Source organism: Oncorhynchus tshawytscha, unplaced genomic scaffold, assembly GCF_018296145.1.
Source record: "Oncorhynchus tshawytscha isolate Ot180627B unplaced genomic scaffold, Otsh_v2.0 Un_contig_6966_pilon_pilon, whole genome shotgun sequence".
NCBI classification, from domain to species: domain Eukaryota; kingdom Metazoa; phylum Chordata; class Actinopteri; order Salmoniformes; family Salmonidae; genus Oncorhynchus; species Oncorhynchus tshawytscha.
In genome coordinates this window covers 36,882-59,959 of record NW_024609684.1, presented here as the reverse complement: position 1 = coordinate 59,959, position 23,078 = coordinate 36,882, and the positions used below count along the sequence as shown (strand labels likewise).

At 44.2% G+C, this 23,078-nt stretch overlaps 2 protein-coding genes and 1 long non-coding RNA gene across 5 annotated transcripts in view; 2 read left to right on the top strand and 1 right to left on the bottom strand.

Annotated features, from left to right (window-relative positions):
• iqca1 (IQ motif containing with AAA domain 1) overlaps positions 1-10,483 on the bottom strand; it is a 51,679-nt gene extending 41,196 nt beyond the window's left edge. The window contains 7 exon segments of the mRNA XM_042316929.1: positions 1,148-1,356; positions 3,227-3,298; positions 5,656-5,850; positions 7,192-7,314; positions 7,500-7,827; positions 9,749-10,232; positions 10,377-10,483. Coding sequence (XP_042172863.1) covers positions 1,148-1,356; positions 3,227-3,298; positions 5,656-5,850; positions 7,192-7,314; positions 7,500-7,827; positions 9,749-9,759 — 938 coding nt within the window. The 5' untranslated portion in view covers positions 9,760-10,232; positions 10,377-10,483.
• A 2,451-nt stretch (positions 10,484-12,934) lies between these two features.
• ackr3b (atypical chemokine receptor 3b) lies at positions 12,935-21,360 on the top strand. Of its 3 annotated transcripts, XR_006082579.1 has the most exons (4): positions 12,935-13,253; positions 18,294-19,130; positions 19,452-21,047; positions 21,129-21,360. XR_006082579.1 is itself a non-coding variant. In XM_042316931.1 (3 exons), the coding sequence occupies exons 2-3, from the start codon at positions 18,352-18,354 to the stop codon at positions 19,795-19,797; spliced, it is 1,125 nt and encodes a 374-aa protein (XP_042172865.1). In that variant the 5' UTR covers positions 12,935-13,253; positions 18,294-18,351; the 3' UTR covers positions 19,798-21,360. The 3 variants fall into 3 exon arrangements, 2 of the variants coding, with proteins under 2 accessions (XP_042172865.1, XP_042172866.1); XM_042316931.1 differs by having other exon boundaries at positions 19,452-21,360; XM_042316932.1 differs by lacking the exon at positions 12,935-13,253 and adding an exon at positions 16,770-17,729 and having other exon boundaries at positions 19,452-21,360.
• Positions 21,361-21,657: 297 nt separating this feature from the next.
• LOC112239412 lies at positions 21,658-22,312 on the top strand. Its single transcript, XR_006082580.1, has 2 exons — positions 21,658-21,800; positions 21,857-22,312. It is a non-coding gene; the product is annotated as an uncharacterized LOC112239412 (long non-coding RNA).
• Positions 22,313-23,078: the final 766 nt, after the last annotated feature.

The following is a 23,078-nucleotide window of genomic DNA, read 5'->3' as shown; positions in this document are numbered from 1 at the left end:
CAGGGACACACATAGAGGGAAGACACACACACATAGAGGGAAGACACACATAGAGGGAAGACACACAGAGGGAAGACACACATAGAGGAAGGAAGACACACATAGAGGGAAGACACACATAGAGGGAAGACACACACACATAGAGGGAAGACACACACACATAGAGGAAGACACACAGAGGGAAGACACACATAGAGGGAAGACACACACACATAGAGGGAAGACACACATAAGACACACACACATAGAGGGAAGACACACATAGAGGGAAGACACACATAGAAGACACACATAGAAAGACACACACAGAGGGAAGACACACATAGAGGGAAGACACACATAGAGGGAAGACACACATAGAGGGAAGACACACACACATAGAGGGAAGACACACATAGAGGGAAGACACACACAGAGAGGAAGACACACATAGAGGGAAGACACACACAGAGGGGGAAGACACACATAGAGGGAAGACACACACAGAGGGGAAGACACACACAGAGGGAAGACACACATAGAGGGAAGACACACATAGAGGGAAGACACACACACACATAGAGGGAAGACACACACAGAGGGGAAGACACACATAGAGGGAAGACACACATAGAGGGAAGACACACACAAGACACACATAGAGGGAAGACACACATAGAGGGAAGACACACATAGAGGGAAGACACACATAGAGGGAAGACACACATAGAGGGAAGACACACATAGAGGGAAGACACACATAGAGGGAAGACACACATAGAGGGAAGACACACATAGAGGGAAGACACACATAGAGGGAAGACACACATAGGAGGGAAGAACCACCTAGCCACTGACTGTGACTCCTTTCCTCCGGCCATATCCTGCACCTAACAGCCATTAGGCCTCACAATAACACTCTGTTTTTGCTCTTGTCCTCCCCCTCCCCTTTTCCATTCCAACCTCCTCTTCATGACACAAACAGGGATAGATACATACTGGTGGTGAAGGGTTTGGCAGGAGCCAGGAAGAGTCTATGGGTGTGATAACCTCAGAGACATGGCAGTGAAAGAGGCAGGAGTTAGTTTGGGCAGAGAGAGAAGATAACACAGAAAAGAAACAGCTACTGTGAAAGAAGACAGACTTCCCCGTTGCCTGCCTGTCTCACCGGCACTCGATAAACCACTGTCTGATCTGCTCCTGCAGGGTTTCCCGTAGGTCAGGGCCGTCCACGGCACGCACAGACTCCTTGATGCTGACCAGGGCCCTCTGGTACTCAGCCTCATTCTCCTCCTGGACCAGCCTGCGAGTCGTCTCCACCTGCTGGGCCTTCAGCTGGGCCACGCTGGGCCTCTGCTGCTGCTGCTCTGGAGGGACCTGTGGACCAGGGAGGACCAGACACAGCTATAGAGATTAGTGGGGTGAGGCAGGGAGCTTAAGCCCCACCCTCTTCAACATATCTATCAACGAATTGGCGAGGGCACTAGAACAGTCTGCAGCACCCGGCCTCACCCTACTAGAATCTGAAGTCAAATGTCTACTGTTTGCTGATGATCTGGTGTTTCTGTCTCTGACCAAGGACGGCCTACAGCAGCTCCTAGATCTTCTGCACATATTCTGTCAGACCTAGGCCCTGACAGTAAATCTCAGTATGACCAAAATAATGGTGTTCCAAAAAAGGTCCAGTCGCCAGGACCACAAATACAAATTCCATCTAGACACCTTTGCCCTAGAGCACACAAAAAATTATACATACCTCTGCCTAAACATCAGCGCCACAGGTAACTTCCACAAAGCTGTGAACGATCTGAGAGACGAGGGCCATCAAAAGAAGCATAAAATTCGACATACCAATTAGGATCTGGCTAAAAATACTTGAATCAGTAAAAGAACCCATTGCCCTTTATGGTTGTGAAGTCTGGGGTCCACTCACCAACCAAGAATTCACAAAATGGGACAAACACCAAATTGAGACTCCGCATGCAGAATTCTGCAAAAATATCCTCAGTGTACAACGTAGAACACCAAATAATGCATGCAGAGCAGAATTAGGCCGATACCCACTAATTATCAAAATCCAGAAAGATTTTCTACAACCACCTAAAAGGAAGCAATTCCCAAACCTCCCATAACAAAGCCATCACCTACAGAGAGATGAACCTGGAGAAGAGTCCCCTAAGCAAGCTGGTCCTGGGGCTCTGTTCACAAACACAAACAGACCCCACAGAGCCACAGGACAGCAACACAATTAGACCCAACCATATCATGAGAAAACAAAAAGATAATTACTTGACACATTGGAAAGAATTAACAAAAAAACAGAGCAAACTAGAATGCTATTTGGCCCTAAACAGAGAGCACACAGTGGCAGAATACCTGACCACTGTGACTGACCCAAACTTAAGGAAAGCTTTGACTAAGTACAGACTCAGTGAGCATAGCCTTGCTATTGAGAAAGGCCGCTGTAGACAGACCTGGCTCTCAAGAGAAGACAGGCTATGTGCTCACTGCCCACAAAATGAGGTGGAAACTGAGGAGCACTTCCTAACCTCCTGCCAAATGTATGACCATATTAGAGACACATATTTCCCTCAGGTTACACAGATCCACAAAGCAGCAAGACGTGTGACCCGTTGCCACAAGAAAAGGGCAACCAGTGAAGAACAAACACCTTTTATTTGCCTTTTGTAATTTAACTATTTGCACATTGTTACAACAATGTATATAGACATAATATCACATTTGAAATGTCTTTATTCTTTTGTGAATGTAATGTTTACTGTTTTAATGTTTATTTCACTTGCTTAGGCAATGTTTCCCATGCCAATAAAGCCCCTTAAATTTAATGAGAGAGAGAGAGAGAGAGAGAGAGAGAGAGAGAGAGAGAGAGAGAGAGAGAGAGAGAGAGAGAGAGAGAGAGAGAGAGAGAGAGAGAGAGAGAGAGAGAGAGAGAGAGAGAGAGAGAGAGAGAGAGAGAGAGAGAGAGAGAGAGAGAGAGAGAGAGAGAGAGAGAGAGAGAGAGAGAGAGAGAGAGAGAGAGAGAGAGAGAGAGAGAGAGAGAGAGAGAGAGATTTAGCACAAAGGGAAGATAAACATAGTTACCATGGCACCAAGGCATATCACCACTGGTACTGATTGGCTGACCTTCCCAATACAGACATGTCTGTGTTTATTGACTCAGAGTAACCCTGCCCCTTTGTTACCCAACACAGTCCTGGTAGAGGGAACAGTGAACAAGTACACCCACCATTCCCAGAAATATCATCTCCTCCAGCCGTTCTCTCCTGGTCCTCTTCCTCTGACTGTAGCCCCGCCAAACCTGGAACATACCAGAACAACAGGACAGCTAGTACACAACACAGGACACCTGGAACATACCAGAACAACAGAACAGCTAGGACACAACACAGGACACCTAGAACACACCAGAACAACAGGACAGCTAGGACACAACACAGGACACCTAGAACACACCAGAACAACAGGACAGCTAGGACACAACACAGGACACCTAGAACACACCAGAACAGCTAGGACACAACACAGGACACCTAGAACACACCAGAACAACAGGACGGCTAGGACACAACACAGGACACCTAGAACACACCAGACAAACAGGACACCTAGAACACAAAAATACATACCTAGAACCCAAAACAAGACACACATAGAACATAAAACGAGACAAGTAGAACACAACACAAGGGGACAGACAAAAGGGGATTTTATAACCAGCATGCCCATACTGCATTGCATGAACAGCTGAGAGCTGAGCAGAGCCCGACAAATGCCAAACACTCAGGACCCGGGGGCTGGCAGGCAGCTAACATCCAGGAGACCGACGCTACTCATGATAACACCTGCCCCCCTGTAGAAGAGACCCCTCTCTTTGTCTGGTCTGCTACAATGATATCTCCCCCTACATAGACGAGGAATGCAACACTACTGCAGGGAGGAATGAGCCTCTATGTATCAGTCACAGTGGTGGTGTCATCTGATATAAAAGTAGTGTCCTGTTCTACCAAGGTGCTGCTTACAAAGTCAGGTTTGTCTAACAGTGTTTGATCGATACCATCCTTTGTGCAAGACAGGGATTAACATTGACCCAGCGCTCTGACCTGAACATGAACCCTAACAGGTCAGGTCAACAGAACCACTTGTCACTACCTCAGCCATGACACATTATTATAACGATACATGATCCAACCTCTCCATAAAATATCTACACACCCGATTCCTCCGTGAAAGCAATGTGCCCAGTGGCTTTGTTAGGCCAGAGATGGTTTACACTTGGGCCGATGAGAGAGAATGGTGGGGGGAACTGAAAGGGAGTCTGAATTTTAGGTGTTTGTTTCCATGACCTTGCTGATCATGTAATGTGATGACCCCGCGTTTTGACATCTGGGTGTCTGTACGAGAACATCTAGGTGGTACTCTGGTTCTGAACCAACCAACAACAGAGAGGTGACATTGAGATAACATTGTTGAGATGGAGTTCTTGTGCCTTTTTGCAAAGCAGGCAGAAAACTATATCACTTGGACCCATGTCTCCATACAAAGTAAAAGCAGCAATCGATCTGGACTTGGACTCAGTCCAAGTGTCTAGCAGAGTTTTATACAGATGGTATTCTGTTACCCATCTTTGAACAATTCATCAAGAGGTGGTTTGGCTTTGACTAGAGAGAGTGGGATGAACTACAACCCTCTGACTAGAGAGAGTGGGATGAACTACAACCCTCTGACTAGAGAGAGTGGGATGAACTACAACCCTCTGACTAGAGAGAGTGGGATGAACTACAACCCTCTGACTAGAGAGAGTGGGATGAACTACAACCCTCTGACTAGAGAGAGTGGGATGAACTACAACCCTCTGACTAGAGAGAGTGGGATGAACTACAACCCTCTGACTAGAGAGAGTGGGATGAACTACAACCCTCTGACTAGAGAGAGTGGGATGAACTACAACCCTCTGACTAGAGAGAGTGGGATGAACTACAACCCTCTGACTAGAGAGAGTGGGATGAACTACAACCCTCTGACTAGAGAGAGTGGGATGAACTACAGCCCTCTGACTAGAGAGAGTGGGATGAACTACAAGCCTTTGTGACCATATTAAAGTAAATTTCCAGTGAAAATCTCACTTCTAAAAGTTAACTCATACTCAAATAATGTTGTTAACTCATCCAATACTTGTATTTGTGGACAAAGTATAAATTGGGGTAAAAAACACTTTTTTTTAAAACAACTCAAACTTGTATCTCAAACAGACCATTTAAAAAATGCTTATTATTTCCTTCTAGAGGATGATGTCATCATCCTGAGGATGAGCTGGCCAATCAGTGGTCTACTTGCATGAATATTTTTAACGCCCACACCATTCCAACACAGAAAAGCTGCGTTTTAACAAACTTAATAAATGAAAAAGGAAAACTATTTCACTCATGTTGTAATTAACTATAAGTAATATTTCATAAAAATCTGGAAACACTGGACAGTTACTTTAACCCAGTTAATCAGCTTCCCTGACTGTTGGCTGTGTCTTTAGTAGTTCACTCGTATTAAAACATCAGTCAGTACTGTTCAACGGCAATTGGAAATGTTGGCCTGGTATTGAAAGTAAAGTTTGCGGACAACATATGAGAAACGAAACAATATGTATACTACACTCCTTACCTTCTGAATGCATGTGGCAGCCTGGTCGGGGTCCAGGGTGCTGATGGGTGTTTGGCTCTTGGCCTGGCTCCCTTCTTCCTCAGCCTGCCGTATCTCCTTCATGAAGCGATGCCTGAGCCGACCCTGCCGTGCCCGCTCACAAACCTGAAGGACCCGAACAGCTTCCTCCAGACACATGGTCTGAACCGACACCTCCTGACACAGACAGCAGTATAGACATACGAGGGACAGGACCTCAACACTATGAGAGTAATGTTAACCTCCTCCCCAGGCATACAACTTGGGGAAGAAGCATCTGCTGTGTGAGACTAGAGTAATGTTAACCTCCTCCCCAGGCATACAACTTGGGGAAGAAGCATCTGCTGTGTGAGACTAGAGTAATGTTAACCTCCTCCCCAGGCATACCACTTGGGGAAGAAGCATCTGCTGTGTGAGACTAGAGTAATGTTAACCTCCTCCCCAGGCATACAACTTGGGGAAGAAGCATCTGCTGTGTGAGACTAGAGTAATGTTAACCTCCTCCCCAGGCATACCACTTGGGGAAGAAGCATCTGCTGTGTGAGAGTAATGTTAACCTCTTCCCCAGGCATACAACTTGGGGAAGAAGCATCTGCTGTGTGAGACTAGAGTAATGTTAACCTCCTCCCCAGGCATGCAACTTGGGGAAGAAGCATCTGCTGTGTGAGACTAGAGTAATGTTAACCTCCTCCCCAGGCATACAACTTGGGGAAGAAGCATCTGCTGTGTGAGACTAGAGTAATGTTAACCTCCTCCCCAGGCATACAACTTGGGGAAGAAGCATCTGCTGTGTGAGACTAGAGTAATGTTAACCTCCTCCCCAGGCATACAACTTGGGGAATAAGCATCTGCTGTGTGAGACTAGAGTAATGTTAACCTCCTCCCCAGGCATACAACTTGGGGAAGAAGCATCTGCTGTGTGAGACTAGAGTAATGTTAACCTCCTCCCCAGGCATACAACTTGGGGAAGAAGCATCTGCTGTGTGAGACTAGAGTAATGTTAACCTCCTCCCCAGGCATACAACTTGGGGAATAAGCATCTGCTGTGTGAGACTAGAGTAATGTTAACCTCCTCCCCAGGCATACAACTTGGGGAAGAAGCATCTGCTGTGTGAGACTAGAGTAATGTTAACCTCCTCCCCAGGCATACAACTTGGGGAATAAGCATCTGCTGTGTGAGACTAGAGTAATGTTAACCTCCTCCCCAGGCATACAACTTGGGGAAGAAGCATCTGCTGTGTGAGACTAGAGTAATGTTAACCTCCTCCCCAGGCATACAACTTGGGGAATAAGCATCTGCTGTGTGAGACTAGAGTAATGTTAACATCCTCCCCAGGAATACAACTTGGGGAAGAAGCATCTGCTGTGTGAGACTAGAGTAATGTTTAAGTTTAATATTTTATTCTACATCCACACTATATATCTAGGCTGAGGTAACCGTATTTCTTTTAATGAATTTCATGGTAACAATTGTAATAATTTCTTACATAAGGGAGTCTGATAGTGTGTTTCTCTAACCTGCTCAACCTGTTCAATGTGTCCCCCTTTAGCCATGACATGAGCCAGCATCTTCTCTCTGTCCCGCAGCACACGCATCTTCTCTCTCACAAAATACTGAGGGATGGGCACCTCCAGGTCCTCCTGCAAAATATAATATTGCATAAATATTTCTCTGTCGTTGTGTGTGATTCAAAAGGTAGAATCTCTGAGTTAAAGGGGTGAGTTCCAAATACTTTGAAAATGACTGTCAGGATACAGAAACTCCTTTTCCTCATTCCCCCTTCACGTCCTATCACTCAGTCCCCGATACAGTACCACTGACTCACAGGTGTCAGCTTGAGGTCCTGCAGCACATCATCAAAGTAGTGGAACTCTGAGAACTCCAGCTCCACCATCTCATTCTTGAGCTCCAGGATTCTACCCATCACGCCGTCCAACACGTGCCTGACCATGCGTCTCTTCTGGGGGTGAACTATCTGGTCATAGACAGCCTCCAGGCTGCGGAAGATCTGCAGGTACTTCAGGTAGAAGGTGGCCAGGCCCTGGAAGACTTGCAGCCGGTCCTTCAGCGGCCGAGGGGCAGTGGGAGGGTGCTCATCCACCAGGAGGTCCTCCAAGGCTCCATGGGCCTGGACCCACATCCTGGTGTAGGAGCTGAGAAGAAGGACAAGGAGAAGGAGGGGAAAGAGAAGCAGAAGGGAGAGTGAAGGAGGAGGAGAAGGGAGAGCAAAGGGGAAAGAGGAGGAGGGGGGAGGGGAAGGAGAAAGAACAGGAGGAGGGAGAAGGTGAAGGGAAAACAGAAGGAAGGAGAAGGAGGAGAGGAAGGAGGAGAAGGGGAAGTGAAGGAGGAAGAGAAGGGAGAGCGAAGGGGAAGGGCATATCGTATGTGGATGGACATATTGGACATATTTCGAGGGGAGGGTTCTCTTTCTTACTATGTCTGGCTCTTTCTCTATCACTTTTCTCTCTTACTTTTCTGGACGGACAAAGGCCAAGGTAGAACTATCACCTGCTTCAGGATAGCTGCCCTTGGCAGAGCTGTCTCTCCAGGTAATGTCTGATAAGTACCATTAAAAGGATTGAAGGATTCTAACACCTATTTCTTTCACTTTGCACTAGATTGTCAATAACCCTCTCTTTGTCATGCAGTAACTGGCAGGTGGTCTGTCAGTCAAAACCTTCAAACAAGCCTAACACCACCTGGCTAAAACACCTGGGAATGAGAGGGGTGCACTTGTCTTCTTGGTCATAGTTGATATTTACTGTAGGTATAAAAATACCTTCCTACCTCAGCCTAGCTGTTGTAAAAATGAGAGTTTGTTGACACATAGAACTATCAATGCCATAGAAGAAAACAAAAATGGCCGCTAGATATCCCTAATGTCACTCCCTAACAGCCATCAACAAATAACCATTATAGGCCTACAGATGTAGGATCTTAATTTGACCTATATTGTCACAGCAAAATAATCCTGTAGCAACAGGATTTGAACAGATTTGAACATTTAGTCCATAAGCTGGCCAAAAGTAGGCTGCATGAAAAGTGCAATCCTGTTAATATAACCGTGTGTTAATGTGGGTTTTCAGTTCCTTTATGTGAATCACTAAGCTCATCTGCATTTCCTGCGGTGCTGGAAAATTCTCAGCAACAAAACAAAGAGTGATAAAATGATGCTCCTACATCTGTATACATGGAATTATTTTCTTTTAACTTTTAACATAGTTGCTGCCTCTGTATATCTAAAAGAGCTGAGCCTTACAATGGTGAAACCACGCTCCTTTCATATTCCTATGAGGCCTATGTCATTACCCTAAAGGCAGCATTTCCATGGCCCACTCTTGTTAATTAAGGAACTGGTTGAATCAAAGCTGCCAGGGGTCAGTGGGTGGGAATGGGGGAGGTGTAGTGAGGACTAGGCTGAAAGGACATTTCTGAGGGGGACGTTACAATAAAAATGAGAGGGTGTTGGGGAAATCAACCAGATACCTAACTAGTGCCCAGGCAACAACGCTGTTAAGTCAAAATAATTCAAAGGACCCCCAGTGAAACCCCAAAAACTACAAGGTCAACAAATCACAAAGGCTTAAACCGGTCAGGTGACCAGGAAATAAAGGATTAGGGTTTATTTTGTTTCTTTTGTTTCACATGTCCTCAGTGAGTAGACATATTTCTGTGAATAAAGCTGTGTGGTAACATTTCAGTAACAACATCTAGGGATGGGAAATATAGCTCAGACTAACTGCTTTTGAAATGCTTAGCCAGGTTGATACAAACATGACTGTCTGTTGTTATGGGAACAGCAAAACACAATGTAGACTTCCTCTCTCTTTCCCAAACTGCTGCTGTCCCATAGCCCTTTTAATAGTCAGGAAATCATAAAGGAAGTATGACCACAACTGAGTAAGTGGATGACTCTGTTTAGAGTTGTGCAGTGCCTCTCCTGGAAATGTTAGTCTGTGGATGTCATTTGGATCTTTCCAAGTGTCCTATAGGCCTATATAGTCTAGCCACAACATTGGTTACAGAATTTGCACAATATGAGATACATCATGTAGATAAAACAAAATAGAATACCTGTGTGACATTCTTGAGTGTAACTCCACGAGCTGTGTTTCCAATAGAATTGTGAGTTCCGTTTTTCTTGATGCACTATAAGGCTATTAATGCACAAGCATTGCATTGGGCGGCAGGTAGCCTAGTGGTTAGAACATTGCACTAGAAACCGAAAGGTTGTAGATCGAATCCCCGAGTTGACAAATCTTTCTTCTTCCCCTGAACAAGGCTCTTAACCCACTGTTTCTAGACCGTTATTGAAAATATGAATTTGTTCTTTAACTGACTTGCCTAATAAAATAAAAAAATGCGCATCTGATGAAATTGAAAACATCTCACTTTAATTTAAAAATTTAGTATTTAATGATAATAGCTATATTTACGTTATTCTAGGGGAAACACCACTGTTCTAGATCGGTTCCATCCTTTGGATGTTCAGACTCAGAAACCGTTCGGCAGTCAAAACATGGGTCAGACAGGTGCTTTGGAGACCAGGTTCAAATCTCTATCACACAAAACAGGAGCCAATAACATCGCATTTGATGTGGGAAAATATCGTCATACTCTCACAGAATAAGATTATAATTTTAAACACGAATCATTTTAGATTTGTAATTAATAAAATCACACTGAAGATGCCATACTATACCTATTTTTCAATTTAAAGACTTCGCCAAAAAAGTTCTGCGCTTCCCATCGACTGAAGCGTGTTTGCTTTCTTGCTGTGTGTGCGTCAGAGCGTCTAGCAACGAAACGCCACGCCTGCGCAATGAGGTTTGACCAAACGACCGCTCGTGTCGTTTAGAACTGTAGCAGAAGAGATGTTGCTCTCACTTTACCCGCAGCAAATTAATTTATACAGAGCATTCCTTTCTCTTTTTTCAGACCCACATTTTCCCAAGTTGTTTTTCTAAAGTTGTTGACAATATTTAGTCAACATTACCAGCACATGTAAAGACAGACACACGTCACTATATGCACGCTTAGGCAAATGAGCTGGCTGAATAGAGATGTATGGCTTTCTAATGTGCAATATCAGCATACTGTAAAATTCAATTTGCAGTGAAAGCATCAATAGATCCTAAGGACATCCTTTATCCCGGTGGTCCCCCAAAACAAAGGCTGGTTATGAGTGCTATATGATCCGTCATGTGTGCCTGCCATGGTATATTGAATAACTGAATGGTGAGATAGACAGTAACATACAGGTGCTACAGCATGTTGAAATGAACTTTCCACACGTTCACTAATGGCTACATCAAAAGTAGCAGATAGGCTAATGTTTGAAGTGGAACGGTCTTTCAGATAACTTATATATAAACTCCTCTTATCAATGATCCACAGTTAAATTTAATTTTCCGCTGACATGTTTTATATAATTAAAATAGAGGTTTAAGGACACAACATGGGCAGTTATGTAGCCAACTGTAAACTCATAAGGTGGAGGGGAGAGGAGTGCTTTTTACCGAATCTCACTGGATTCCCCTCTGACGGGCCCAAGCCAGGTGGGAACAACCTCAGAAAGTACCCGAATCTGGCGTTGGCTTGCAGGACATCAGAGACGGGCCCGGATGGTTCTGTCAGATGCAGTGAGGATGGACATGCATTGTTCAACCAGGTGCAGCACCCTGGCTTTGTCAGTCAGACACAATCTATCTACTGTATCAAATTCCCTGGCAAACAAACATCCATCCTTCCTTTCTAAAATTACACAATACATTGGCAAATATTTCAATGAATGAAATTTCACATTGTGCTTTTTTATATGGCATATGGTAAGATGTCTTGCCAAAATCAAGATAACAAGAGCCAAGCTGGCATAGGGCCTATGTGTTTCAACTCATCCCAGTAAGGCAGGTGAACAGGTGAGCTCCTAAAGAACGCCAAGCCTTTGAGTTTGTTCCAAGAAAGGGTTAAAAAAATAGTTAAACACCAAAGACATTCACCTACAAAGTGTTCAACTTTAACCACGTGCAGGTCAAATAAAGGAGAGTGTCTCTTCTGTCTAGATAATCTGTTTGCATGAATTCCTTCATCCGCACTTTGCCTAGAAGCGCAAAATAATCGATATTTCACACCAATCGCGCGCACTCAGGTCACTCCAAATGGAATTTGGTTAATAGAGAGCCTTATTGGGGAATTTGGTAATGAAGCCCTTTGTTTTTTATCTACATCAGGTGAACTTGTGGCTTGCATTTACTTTCTACATTTTAGTCATAATTTTAAAGGAGCAATTAGGGCGAAGTGCCTTGCTCAGGGATACATCTACAGATTTTTCACCTAGTCAGCTCAGGAATTCGAACCAGCACCCTTTCAGTTAGTGCTCCAGAGCTCTTAACCGCTAGGCTACCTTCCTCCGTGGATACAAGTTGTATGTCTCTGCATCCAGAATGATAGAGGTAGTTTAGTGAGCCAATGCTAACTAGCGCTAGCGCAATGACTGCTAGCATGTGACTGGGTGGTTGGCCGCAACCGTGTTAACGCTAGTTAGTAACTTCCTTCAAACTGCAGGCAGATATAAAAATGGTATGCCCAAATTCATCTGACTCTGGTGAAGTAGATAAAGGGCTTCATTGCCAAATTCCAGAAGTATCCCTTTAAAGATGTGAATACATTTTTTTTTAAATTCCTTTATTTAGCAAGGCAAGTCTGTTAAGAACAAATTCTTATTTTCACTGACGGCCTAGGAACAGTGGGTTAACTGCCTGTTCAGGGGCAGAACGACAGATGTGTACCTTGTCAGCAACCTTTCGGTTACTAGTCCAACGCTCTAACCACTAACCACCCTGCCGCCTGCACATCATTATATAGGCCTATTAATGCATTCAAATTAAGTTTAAAAGTAGGCATAGACAATAATTCAGTGTAAAACATAGCCCATTGGCTAACAGTTTCTTGTAAATATTTTACATTAATTTTAGTCAATTATCTACCAATATTCTAATGAATTTAGCATAGGCTACTAAATTATAATACAATCATGATAATATATGGCCCTACAGAAAAGCTCGTAAATCTATTATAAAAAATGTCCCCTAAAGAATTCAGCACCAACGCACCACCAGTATCGGAAGGTGATGGAATGCAAAGCAGCACACGCACTCCGTAGCCCACTGACTTTCAAATTGGGCGTCAGACTTTTCAGTACTCGGACACAAATAACTAACTACTATTTATATCTCTATTATGTTGGTGGGAGTGGAAATCCGATGTTTCGCAAGTCCGTCGATTCCATTGTTTTTTTTGCTGAAACGTCAATGAATCAGTTTTACCAAGCTGCCTAGTTGCCCTAGTAGGCGTTGCTCTCTGCAGTATTTAACAAGTGCACCGGGACAAAGCGAGGTAGTCTCTCGACAGAGCAGGAACCCGAGAGCTCTTCAGTCAATTTGCGTATAACCTACAGACATCAATGGGCCTACTATAACCTCAATATTGACACCAGTCTAGGGACTCTCAAAGCATTCACGGGGACTTTCTGTGCAATTTCTGTGTTGACGGAGTTACAAAGGACACCGAAAGGCCTTTTGTAAGTAACCTTTAAATAACACTACCCATAGTGCATTCTATCCTACTTTTTCACTGACAGAAAATAAAATACATTTCGTTTTCATAGGCTATTATACTTTTTATAACTGGCATGTTATATGTTTGTTATTTGTTAGTTTTTCCTGAGTTTAGAAAACGAATGCTTTGACATTACCCAACCATTCCATGGCGCTGAGATTTGTTGTGGTCTGAAGTTGTCATACATTTGTAAAAGCGCCCCGGGTCTCACAGTTGGGGGTGTGGATTAACAGTGGGTTCTATCCGATTAACTGTGGGTTAAATCCCCGCAGACTGGTCTACATTCAATCAGATCTAGATTGCCCTGTATGTAAGCAAATGATACGGCAATGGATAGACGCACCTAAATTGTGCACAATAACGTTCTTTAAAACAAATCTTAACGTATTGCATTATAGCTGACAGGTAGAGAGGTATAGCGTGTTCAGGAACTGTGGGTCTGTTTATGTGAATAAATCACGCATCAAATAATTCATGGAAAAGTTCTGTAGTTTATAGTGTGTATTTCGGTTAACAAAAGTCGTTTATAGTAGGACAACATTCATCTACTGTATCTTCAGAAGACTTATGCACAGTCACTAAAATCCCGTTTAAGACTGACCCATTTTGGTCATTCACATATTCAGCAGGCTATATGCTGGATGGACACGGTTAATAGCCTACCTTTCAATACATTCATTTAGTACAGATGCTATCAGAATTTTCACTGTGAAAAAGAGTGGGGAGAGAGAAATGTGTGTGTGTGTGTGGGGGGGGGGTTCCTTGGAGGAGGAGGGAAACAGTTTAAAGTTGCAGGGTTTCTTCTGAGACAAGAACTAGAAGGGGGATTGAGAGGGAGAGGGAGGATGGAGAGGGGTAGGGAAGATGGAAAGGGGAAGGGAGAGGGGTGGGAGAGGAAAGGGGGAAGGGGGGGAAGGAGATGGAGAGGGGAAGGGAGATGGAGAGGGAGATGGGGAGGGGAGGGAGGGAGATGGACAGGGAGTTAGACAGGGAGATGGACAGGGAGAGGGGGAGGGAGATGGACAGGGAGATGGACAGGGAGCTGGACAGGGAGATGGACAGGGAGATGGACAGGGAGATGGACAGGGAGATGGACAGGGAGATGGACAGGGAGATGGACAGGAGATGGACAGGGAGATGGACAGGGAGATGGACAGGGAGATGGACAGGGAGATGGACAGGGAGGGAGTGTGGACAGGGAGATGGACAGGGAGATGGACAGGGAGATGGACGTGGAGATGGACAGGGAGATGGACAGGGAGATGGACAGGGAGATGGACAAGGAGATGGACAGGGAGAGGGACAAGGAGATGGACAGGGAGAGGGAGTGTATTATGCAGAGAGGAAAAAGCAGAAAAGACAGAGATGGAGAAAGACAGAAAAACTGTGAGAAAGACTGATAGACTGGGAGACTGAGAGACTGGGAGACTGAGAGACTGGGAGACTGAGAGACTGGGAGACTGAGAGACTGGGAGACTGAGAGACTGGGAGACTGAGCGACTGGGAGACTGGGAGACTGAGCGACTGGGAGACTGAGAGACTGGGAGACTGAGAGACTGGGAGACTGAAAGACTGGGAGTCTGAGAGACTGGGAGACTGAGAGACTGGGAAACTGAGAGACTGGGAGACTGAGAGACTGGGAGACTGAGAGACTGGGAGCGAGAAAGAGAGTGGAGGTGTGTATAATATGTGTATACTGTATGTTTGTTTGTGTGTGTGTGAGTACGTGAGTGTATGTGAGTGTGTTTGTGTGTGTCTGTGGTTGGATGTAATATTGGGGTGTGGTGGTGAGAGACGCTGTGTCCACACGGGCAGCTCTTTGTGCCCCAGACGGTGCTAGCTGCCCTGGGGCCATTGGGGGCTAGAGGGAGGACAAGGGAACCAGGTGAAGAGCCACTCTGTTTGACCAGTGAAAACACAACAGATTTACAAGGACTGGGGTCCTCACAAGGGCCGACGCGTTTTATGGCACGTGGAGATGCAGCATTTAATGTTATCCATTCCCAAATGGATGGTGGTGGGATTGACGGCAGTAACAACACCAAGCTTTCTTCAGCTTTTGTTATTATGTGACCCACCTCTCCCAAATGGGCCAGGCTTTTAGTTTTCATCTGTCAGTGATTTAAGGTCATCTTAAAGACAGCTGTCTATCTACTCATGTTACCCACAATGCCTTTAAGGCTATATGGTAATTCTGTTAGATGAACAAACATCTGGCTAATGTTATAAGCAAATAAAGAAACAATTAAGTTGTTTGATGGTTAAATCCAGTTCATCCGTTTCAATTGCATTTATATTAGTTCTATTTGTTTTACAGACATTAGGTATAAACTCTGAACAGTCTGAACATGTCTTATAAAGTATAAACTCTGAACATGTCTTATAAGGTATAAACTCTGAACATGTCTTATAAAGTATAAACTCTGAACAGTCTGAACATGTCTTATAAAGTATAAACTCTGAACATGCCTTATAAGGTATAAACTCTGAACATGCCTTATAAGGTATAAACTCTGAACATGTCTTATAAAGTATAAACTCTGAACAGTCTGAACATGTCTTATAAAGTATAAACTCTGAACATGCCTTATAAAGTATAAACTCTGAACATGCCTTATAAGGTATAAACTCTGAACATGTCTTTTAAGGTATAAACTCTGAACAGTCTGAACATGTCTTATAAAGTATAAACTCTGAACATGCCTTATAAGGTATAAACAACATGTTATAAGGTATAAACTTAACATGTCTTATAAAGTATAAACTCTGAACAGTCTGAACATGTCTTATAAAGTATAAACTCTGAACATGCCTTATAAGGTATAAACTCTGAACATGCCTTATAAGGTATAAACTCTGAACATGTCTTATAAAGTATAAACTCTGAACAGTCTGAACATGTCTTATAAAGTATAAACTCTGAACATGCCTTATAAAGTATAAACTCTGAACATGCCTTATAAGGTATAAACTCTGAACATGTCTTTTAAGGTATAAACTCTGAACAGTCTGAATGTGTCTTATGAAGTGCTGTATTCTATGAAGACAGGCAGTAAAAGCCAAGTAGTGAGAGGTTTTATCAGTGTGTGAAGGGCTACCCAGCAGCACCAGTTGCATCCTGTGTTCTATGGTTCCATCTGACGTGAAGCTCTCTGGCTCGCTTCACATCTCTCTCTCAACAACACGGCCCTCTGACCCCTCACCCTGGAACTGTCGGTTCAAAGGAAAGGGTCATGACATGATGCCGGTTCACTGTTTCTAGTGAAGAACGGGACCGTTCACCTTCCATAGACAGACACACACACACACACACACACACACACACACACACACACACACACACACACACACACACACACACACACACACACACACACACACACACACACACACACACACACACACACACACACACACACACACACACACACACACACACACACACACACACACACACACACACACACACACACACACACACACACACACTCCATCCTGTCCATATCTCAATCGCAGGCTACGTTTCCGTGTCCGTGAAGTTCTCACATTGAGGTATTCCTGGGTCGCATTGAAAGCATCAGTACTCTCTTCACTCTCTTTGTGCTCAAGGCTAAGTGAATGTCGTTGAGAGGTCCTTGTGAGGTTGGGAGGTCCCTATTTCACAGTCATAAAAATGGATGTACACAAATACAATGGAATCATAAATGTCCATGCTCCACATGTACCTACAGTATTTAGTGATATTTATTTGATTTAGCTTAAAATTGGACCATGCCACAGTTACATTTGAAAATGGTATAATCTGAAAAGCACTTTATTTTGATTTAGTAATAAATCATTTACTGGCTTACTTCAGTTCATAATTCAGTGGTAATACAGGCACAGTTGAAATAGTCCTTCAGCTCTCAGTTTGCAGTAGTCAGATTGGTCTCAGATGTGCAAATCTGTCTGTTTTAGACCATGATAACTCCTCCTTTGGCAGCGATGGCCCCAATCCTGCTTGTTATTTATGTACTAGGAGGAATTCTACTTGTTATTGATGGACTAGGAGGAACTCGGCTTGTAATTGATGGACTAGGAGGAACTCTACTTGTAATTGATGGACTAGGAGGAACTCTACTTGTAATTGATGGACTAGGAGGAACTCTACTTGTAATTGATGGACTAGGAGGAACTCTACTTGTAATTGATGGACTAGGAGGAACTCTACTTGTAATTGATGGACTAGGAGGAACTCTACTTGTAATTGATGGACTAGGAGGAACTCTACTTGTAATTGATGGACTAGGAGGAACTCTACTTGTAATTGATGGACTAGGAGGAACTCTACTTGTAATTGATGGACTAGGAGGAACTCTACTTGTAATTGATGGACTAGGAGGAACTCTACTTGTAATTGATGGACTAGGAGGAACTCTACTTGTAATTGATGGACTAGGTAAGAGGAACTTTGATTGTTATTGATGGACTAGGAGGAACTCGGGAGTCCTGAGGAATGTCTCTGTCTAATGAACTAGAGGGAAAACATTGAGAACATTCCTGGACACAGCAAGCGATCGGTCGAACCCCCTGACATCCCACCATGCCGCCTCGGACAGAGGCGCCAGGCCCATGGGGAGCAAAGGGGACATGACCCTCAGATTTATCCTGTAATAAAAAAGACTAAAATGTCTCTTTAACACTACTAGCCACCTTGCAATTGTATGAAGTTGGCTTTAGCTATTCCAGATATGTTCCCAATCCCCCAACCCAATAACTAGCTACCCAGAAGCCATTTCAGGTTATCAATCTAGTTGGAGTAGCTAGCTTGTCTAAAACGATCTTAGCTGGAATCCCTGCTGGCAAGGTTGGAAGACTTTAGAAAAGCAACCAATAACTAAATGTACTGAATAAGTCACATACCTTTCAATCTTTTACCCAGATTTTAGCAGAGATGCAGAGAGCAGAGAGTTGATCCATTTGTTTTGCGCGAACTCTAACCAGCTAACTTCTTGCTTTACAGATTGTGGATTCTGGCTTTTTCACAACACGGCCTTCCCCCTACTGCGGTGAACGCCACCATGAGTCTGAGTGTGAACGAGCTGACGGAGCTGATGGAGATGTGGGCGGAGCTTAACTTCACAGGGGACAACATGTCATCCCACCACGTAGAGGCTCTGCTGTGCCCGGCTGGGTTCAGCCACGCGGCGGTGCTCTACACCCTCTCTGTCCTCTACATCTTCATCTTCCTGGTGGGCCTGGCCGCCAACACCCTGGTGGTGTGGGTCAACCTCCGCTCAGAGAGGAACCGCTTTGAAACCCACCTGTACATCCTCAACCTGGCTGTGGCTGACCTCTGTGTGGTGGCTACTCTCCCAGTCTGGGTCAGCTCGCTGCTACAGCGCGGCCACTGGCCCTTCGGCGAGGCCGTCTGTAAGATCACCCACCTGGTGTTCAGCGTCAACCTCTTCGGGAGTATCTTCTTCCTCACCTGTATGAGCGTGGACCGCTACCTGTCCGTGGCGCTATTCGGCGACGGAGGGAACAGCCGCAGGAAGAAGGTGGTGCGGAGGGTGATCTGTATCCTGGTTTGGCTGCTGGCACTGGCCGCCTCCGTCCCAGACACTTACTTTCTCCAGGCGGTCAAGTCCACACACTCTGACGCCACCCTGTGCCGGCCCGTCTACCCCACTGACAACCCCCGAGAGTGGATGGTGGGCATCCAGCTTAGCTTCATCGTCCTGGGCTTCGCCATCCCGTTCCCAGTCATCGCTGTCTTCTACCTGTTATTAGCAAGCTCCATTGGCAACGCCAACCCGTCCGGCTCCAGCGCCAACTCAAACCAGGAGCGCCGCATCAGGTGAGTGTCCCCCTTACACACACACGCGCACGCACCCACACACGCACGCACGCACAAACGCACACATGCACACACAAACACGCACACATTCACACACACGCACGCACAAACGCACACATGCACACACAAACACGCACACATTCACACACACGCACACCCACTCTCTCTCACACACACACACACACACACACACACACACACACACACACACACACACACACACACACACACACACACACACACACACGCACATACGCACATACGCACATACACTTTATAAATCCAATCAATGATCAATGATTAATCAATGATTATTTTCAGCCGGAAGATCATCCTGACCTACATTGTGGTGTTCCTGGTCTGCTGGCTGCCCTACCACGGAGTCCTATTGGTCGACACTTTATCTCTCCTCAACGTCCTGCCCTTCAGCTGCAGGCTGGAGAACTTCCTGTATGTGTCCCTCCACCTGACCCAGTGCTTCAGCCTCATCCACTGCTGCATCAACCCCGTCATTTATAACTTCATCAACAGAAACTACCGTTACGACCTCATGAAGGCCTTCATCTTCAAGTATTCCACCAAGACGGGCCTGGCCAAGCTCATTGACGCATCACATGTGTCCGAGACAGAGTACTTGGCCGTGGCGGCGGTGGAGAATAATGTGTGATTGGCCCGCTGGGAGAGGAAAATTGTGTTGGACACACAGAGGTGATGTCACACAACTCACAGAGAACTGACTCTCTACCAAACGGACTCTATTTAAGGCCTGCTGAACGGGCTGAACAGTTAACTGAATGCAGTCCCTGGGAAGGACATCTCAAGCACATTAGACGCACTGTAAAAGACCAAGACCAAATATGCTCTGTTTCAGTGTAACTCCCGTTTTGTTGTAATTTCCCCCTTTTTGAGTGAGTTTGGTTAACTTCCCCTTTTTTGAGTGAGTTTGGTTAACTTCCCCCTTTTTGAGTGAGTTTGGTTAACTTCCCCCTTTTTGAGTGAGTTTGGTTAACTTCCCCCTTTTTGAGTGAGTTTGGTTAACTTCCCCCTTTTTGAGTGAGTTTGGTTAACTTCCCCCTTTTTTAAGTGAGTTTGGTTAACTTCCACCTTTTTGAGTGAGTTTGGTTAACTTCCCCCTTGCCTAGTAACAGGGGTGGGGGTCTTCTTGAGAAAGCACTTCTTCTGAACTGGAGACTTGGTGTCACCCAAACAGATGGTTCAACGACACCGTAAACACACACACACACACACACACAACACACACACACACACACACACACACACACACACACACACACACACACACACACACACACACACACACACACACACACACACACACACACACACACACACACACACACACACACACACACACACACACACACACACACACACACACACACACACACACACACACACACACACACACACACACACACACACACTTCCCCCTGCCCTGGTCAGAGCCACAGCGGAGGGCGACGAGGTGCTCTCCCTGCCAGTGTTTATGTGAGCAGGCAGTCAGTCAACCAGACTCCATTACCCTGAAGGACCTGCCACTGAATCAAGCCACTGTGTTTACATGGAAATCAGGAATGTCAAACGGACTGACAGCCGAGACCAGAGTCAAAACTCTAAAGCTATATTTTATTTTGTATTCTTTATTCTGATCCCCATCAGCTGACTCTTAAGCAACTTCTGGTCTTCACTGGGGCCATAAAAAAGGCATTACAAACACGAAAGCCAATCTGTAGAATGTGAGAAGTAGATGTATGTATGTTGATGTGTGTATGATGGTTAGTGAGGTGTCAATGTGAGAAGTAGATGTATGTATGTTGATGTGTGTATGATGGTTAGTGAGGTGTCAATGTGAGAAGTAGATGTATGTATGTTGATGTGTGTATGATGGTTAGTGAGGTGTCAATGTGAGAAGGAGATGTATGTGTCAATGTGAGAAGTAGATGTATGTATGTTGATGTGTGTATGATGGTTAGTGAGGTGTCAATGTGAGAAGTAGATGTATGTATGTTGATGTGTGTATGATGGTTAGTGAGGTGTCAATGTGAGAAGTAGATGTATGTATGTTGATGTGTGTATGATGGTTAGTGAGGTGTCAATGTGAGAAGTAGATGTATGTATGTTGATGTGTGTATGATGGTTAGTGAGGTGTCAATGTGAGAAGTAGATGTATGTATGTTGATGTGTGTATGATGGTTAGTGAGGTGTCAATGTGAGAAGTAGATGTATGTATGTTGATGTATGATGGTTAGTGAGGTGTCAATGTGAGAAGTAGATGTATGTATGTTGATGATGGTTAGTGTGTGTATGTTGATGGTTAGTGAGGTGTCAATGTGAGAAGTAGATGTATGTATGTGGATGTGGTTATGTATGATGGTTAGTGAGGTGTCAATGTGAGAAGTAGATGTATGTATGTTGATGTGTGTATGATGGTTAGTGAGGTGTCAATGTGAGAAGTAGATGTATGTATGTTGATGTATGTGGTTAGAGGTGTCAATGTGTAGATGATGTATGTTGATGTGTGTATGATGGTTAGTGAGGTGTCAATGTGAGAAGTAGATGTATGTATGTTGATGTGTGTATGATGGTTAGTGAGGTGTCAATGTGAGAAGTAGATGTATGTATGTTGATGTGTGTATGATGGTTAGTGAGGTGTCAATGTGAGAAGTAGATGTATGTATGTTGATGTGTGTATGATGGTTAGTGAGGTGTCAATATAAAGCCAGGAGAATCCATCCAGTCCCAAACACTCCTCTAGATGACGCATTTAGAAAGTATTGGTGCTTAGTATGTAGAATGAAGGAGTAGACTTTCAAATCCATTGTTTATTCTGTAAATATCATATTTATATATTTGTTGATCTGTAGGCGCAGTGATTTTGTGAAGTTTTGTGAAACGGAATCAATGAAGGTGTGCTTTCTGTGTAATGTTTAAAAATGGCAGTTCTGCTACTGTTTAAAATAATATACCATTAGTTATATTTCAGTTGTCTTTTTGTTCAACTCGTTTGCATTTATTTCACTACACAAAAGAAGAACAGCCAATGTGTGTACATTTCAGTCACAACCTGCAACTCTTTTTCAATTTGCAAACGCAGTTTCTTGCCAGTCAGTGGATGTTTTTACGCTCTTGTGTAAAGTAACAAATAAATGCACAAAACTGTTTATTATTGCCTCAAACTTCTTTGTCTGAGAGGGGAATATTTGTGTTTTGGTATGTATAGAATGCTCTTCTAGAACAACATGTGTCTGTGTGTGTTCTAGAATGTATGAGTTGTGTTCTCTTCTAGAACAACATGTGTCTGTGTGTGTTCTAGAATGTATGAGTTGTGTTTTCTTCTAGAACAACATGTGTCTGTGTGTGTTCTAGAATGTATGAGTTGTGTTCTCTTCCAGAACAATATGTGTCTGTGTGTGTTCTAGAATGTATGAGTTGTGTTCTCTTCTAGAACAACATGTGTCTGTGTGTGTTCTAGAATGTATGAGTTGTGTTTTCTTCTAGAACAACATGTGTCTGTGTGTGTTCTAGAATGTATGAGTTGTGTTCTCTTCCAGAACAATATGTGTCTGTGTGTGTTCTAGAATGTATGAGTTGTGTTCTCTTCTAGAACAACATGTGTCTGTGTGTGTTCTAGAATGTATGAGTTGTGTTCTTTTCCAGAACAATATGTGTCTGTGTGTGTTCTAGAATGTATGAGTTGTGTTCTCTTCCAGAACAACATGTGTCTGTGTGTTTTCTAGAATGTATGAGTTGTGTTCTCTTCCAGAACAACATGTGTCTGTGTGTGTTCTAGAATGTATGAGTTGTGTTCTCTTCCAGAACAACATGTGTCTGTGTGTGTTCTAGAATGTATGGGGTGTGTTCTCTTCCAGATCAACATCAAATCAAATCAAATCAAATCAAATCAAATCAAATTTTATTTGTCACATA

Bases quoted from the DNA above. Each gene is read 5' to 3' on its own strand.
- ackr3b (XM_042316931.1), top strand. From the start codon at position 18,352: ATGAGTCTGAGTGTGAACGAGCTGACGGAGCTGATGGAGATGTGGGCG. The intron at 19,131-19,451 runs GTGAGTGTCCCC...GATTATTTTCAG, and splicing joins AACCAGGAGCGCCGCATCAG to CCGGAAGATCATCCTGACCT.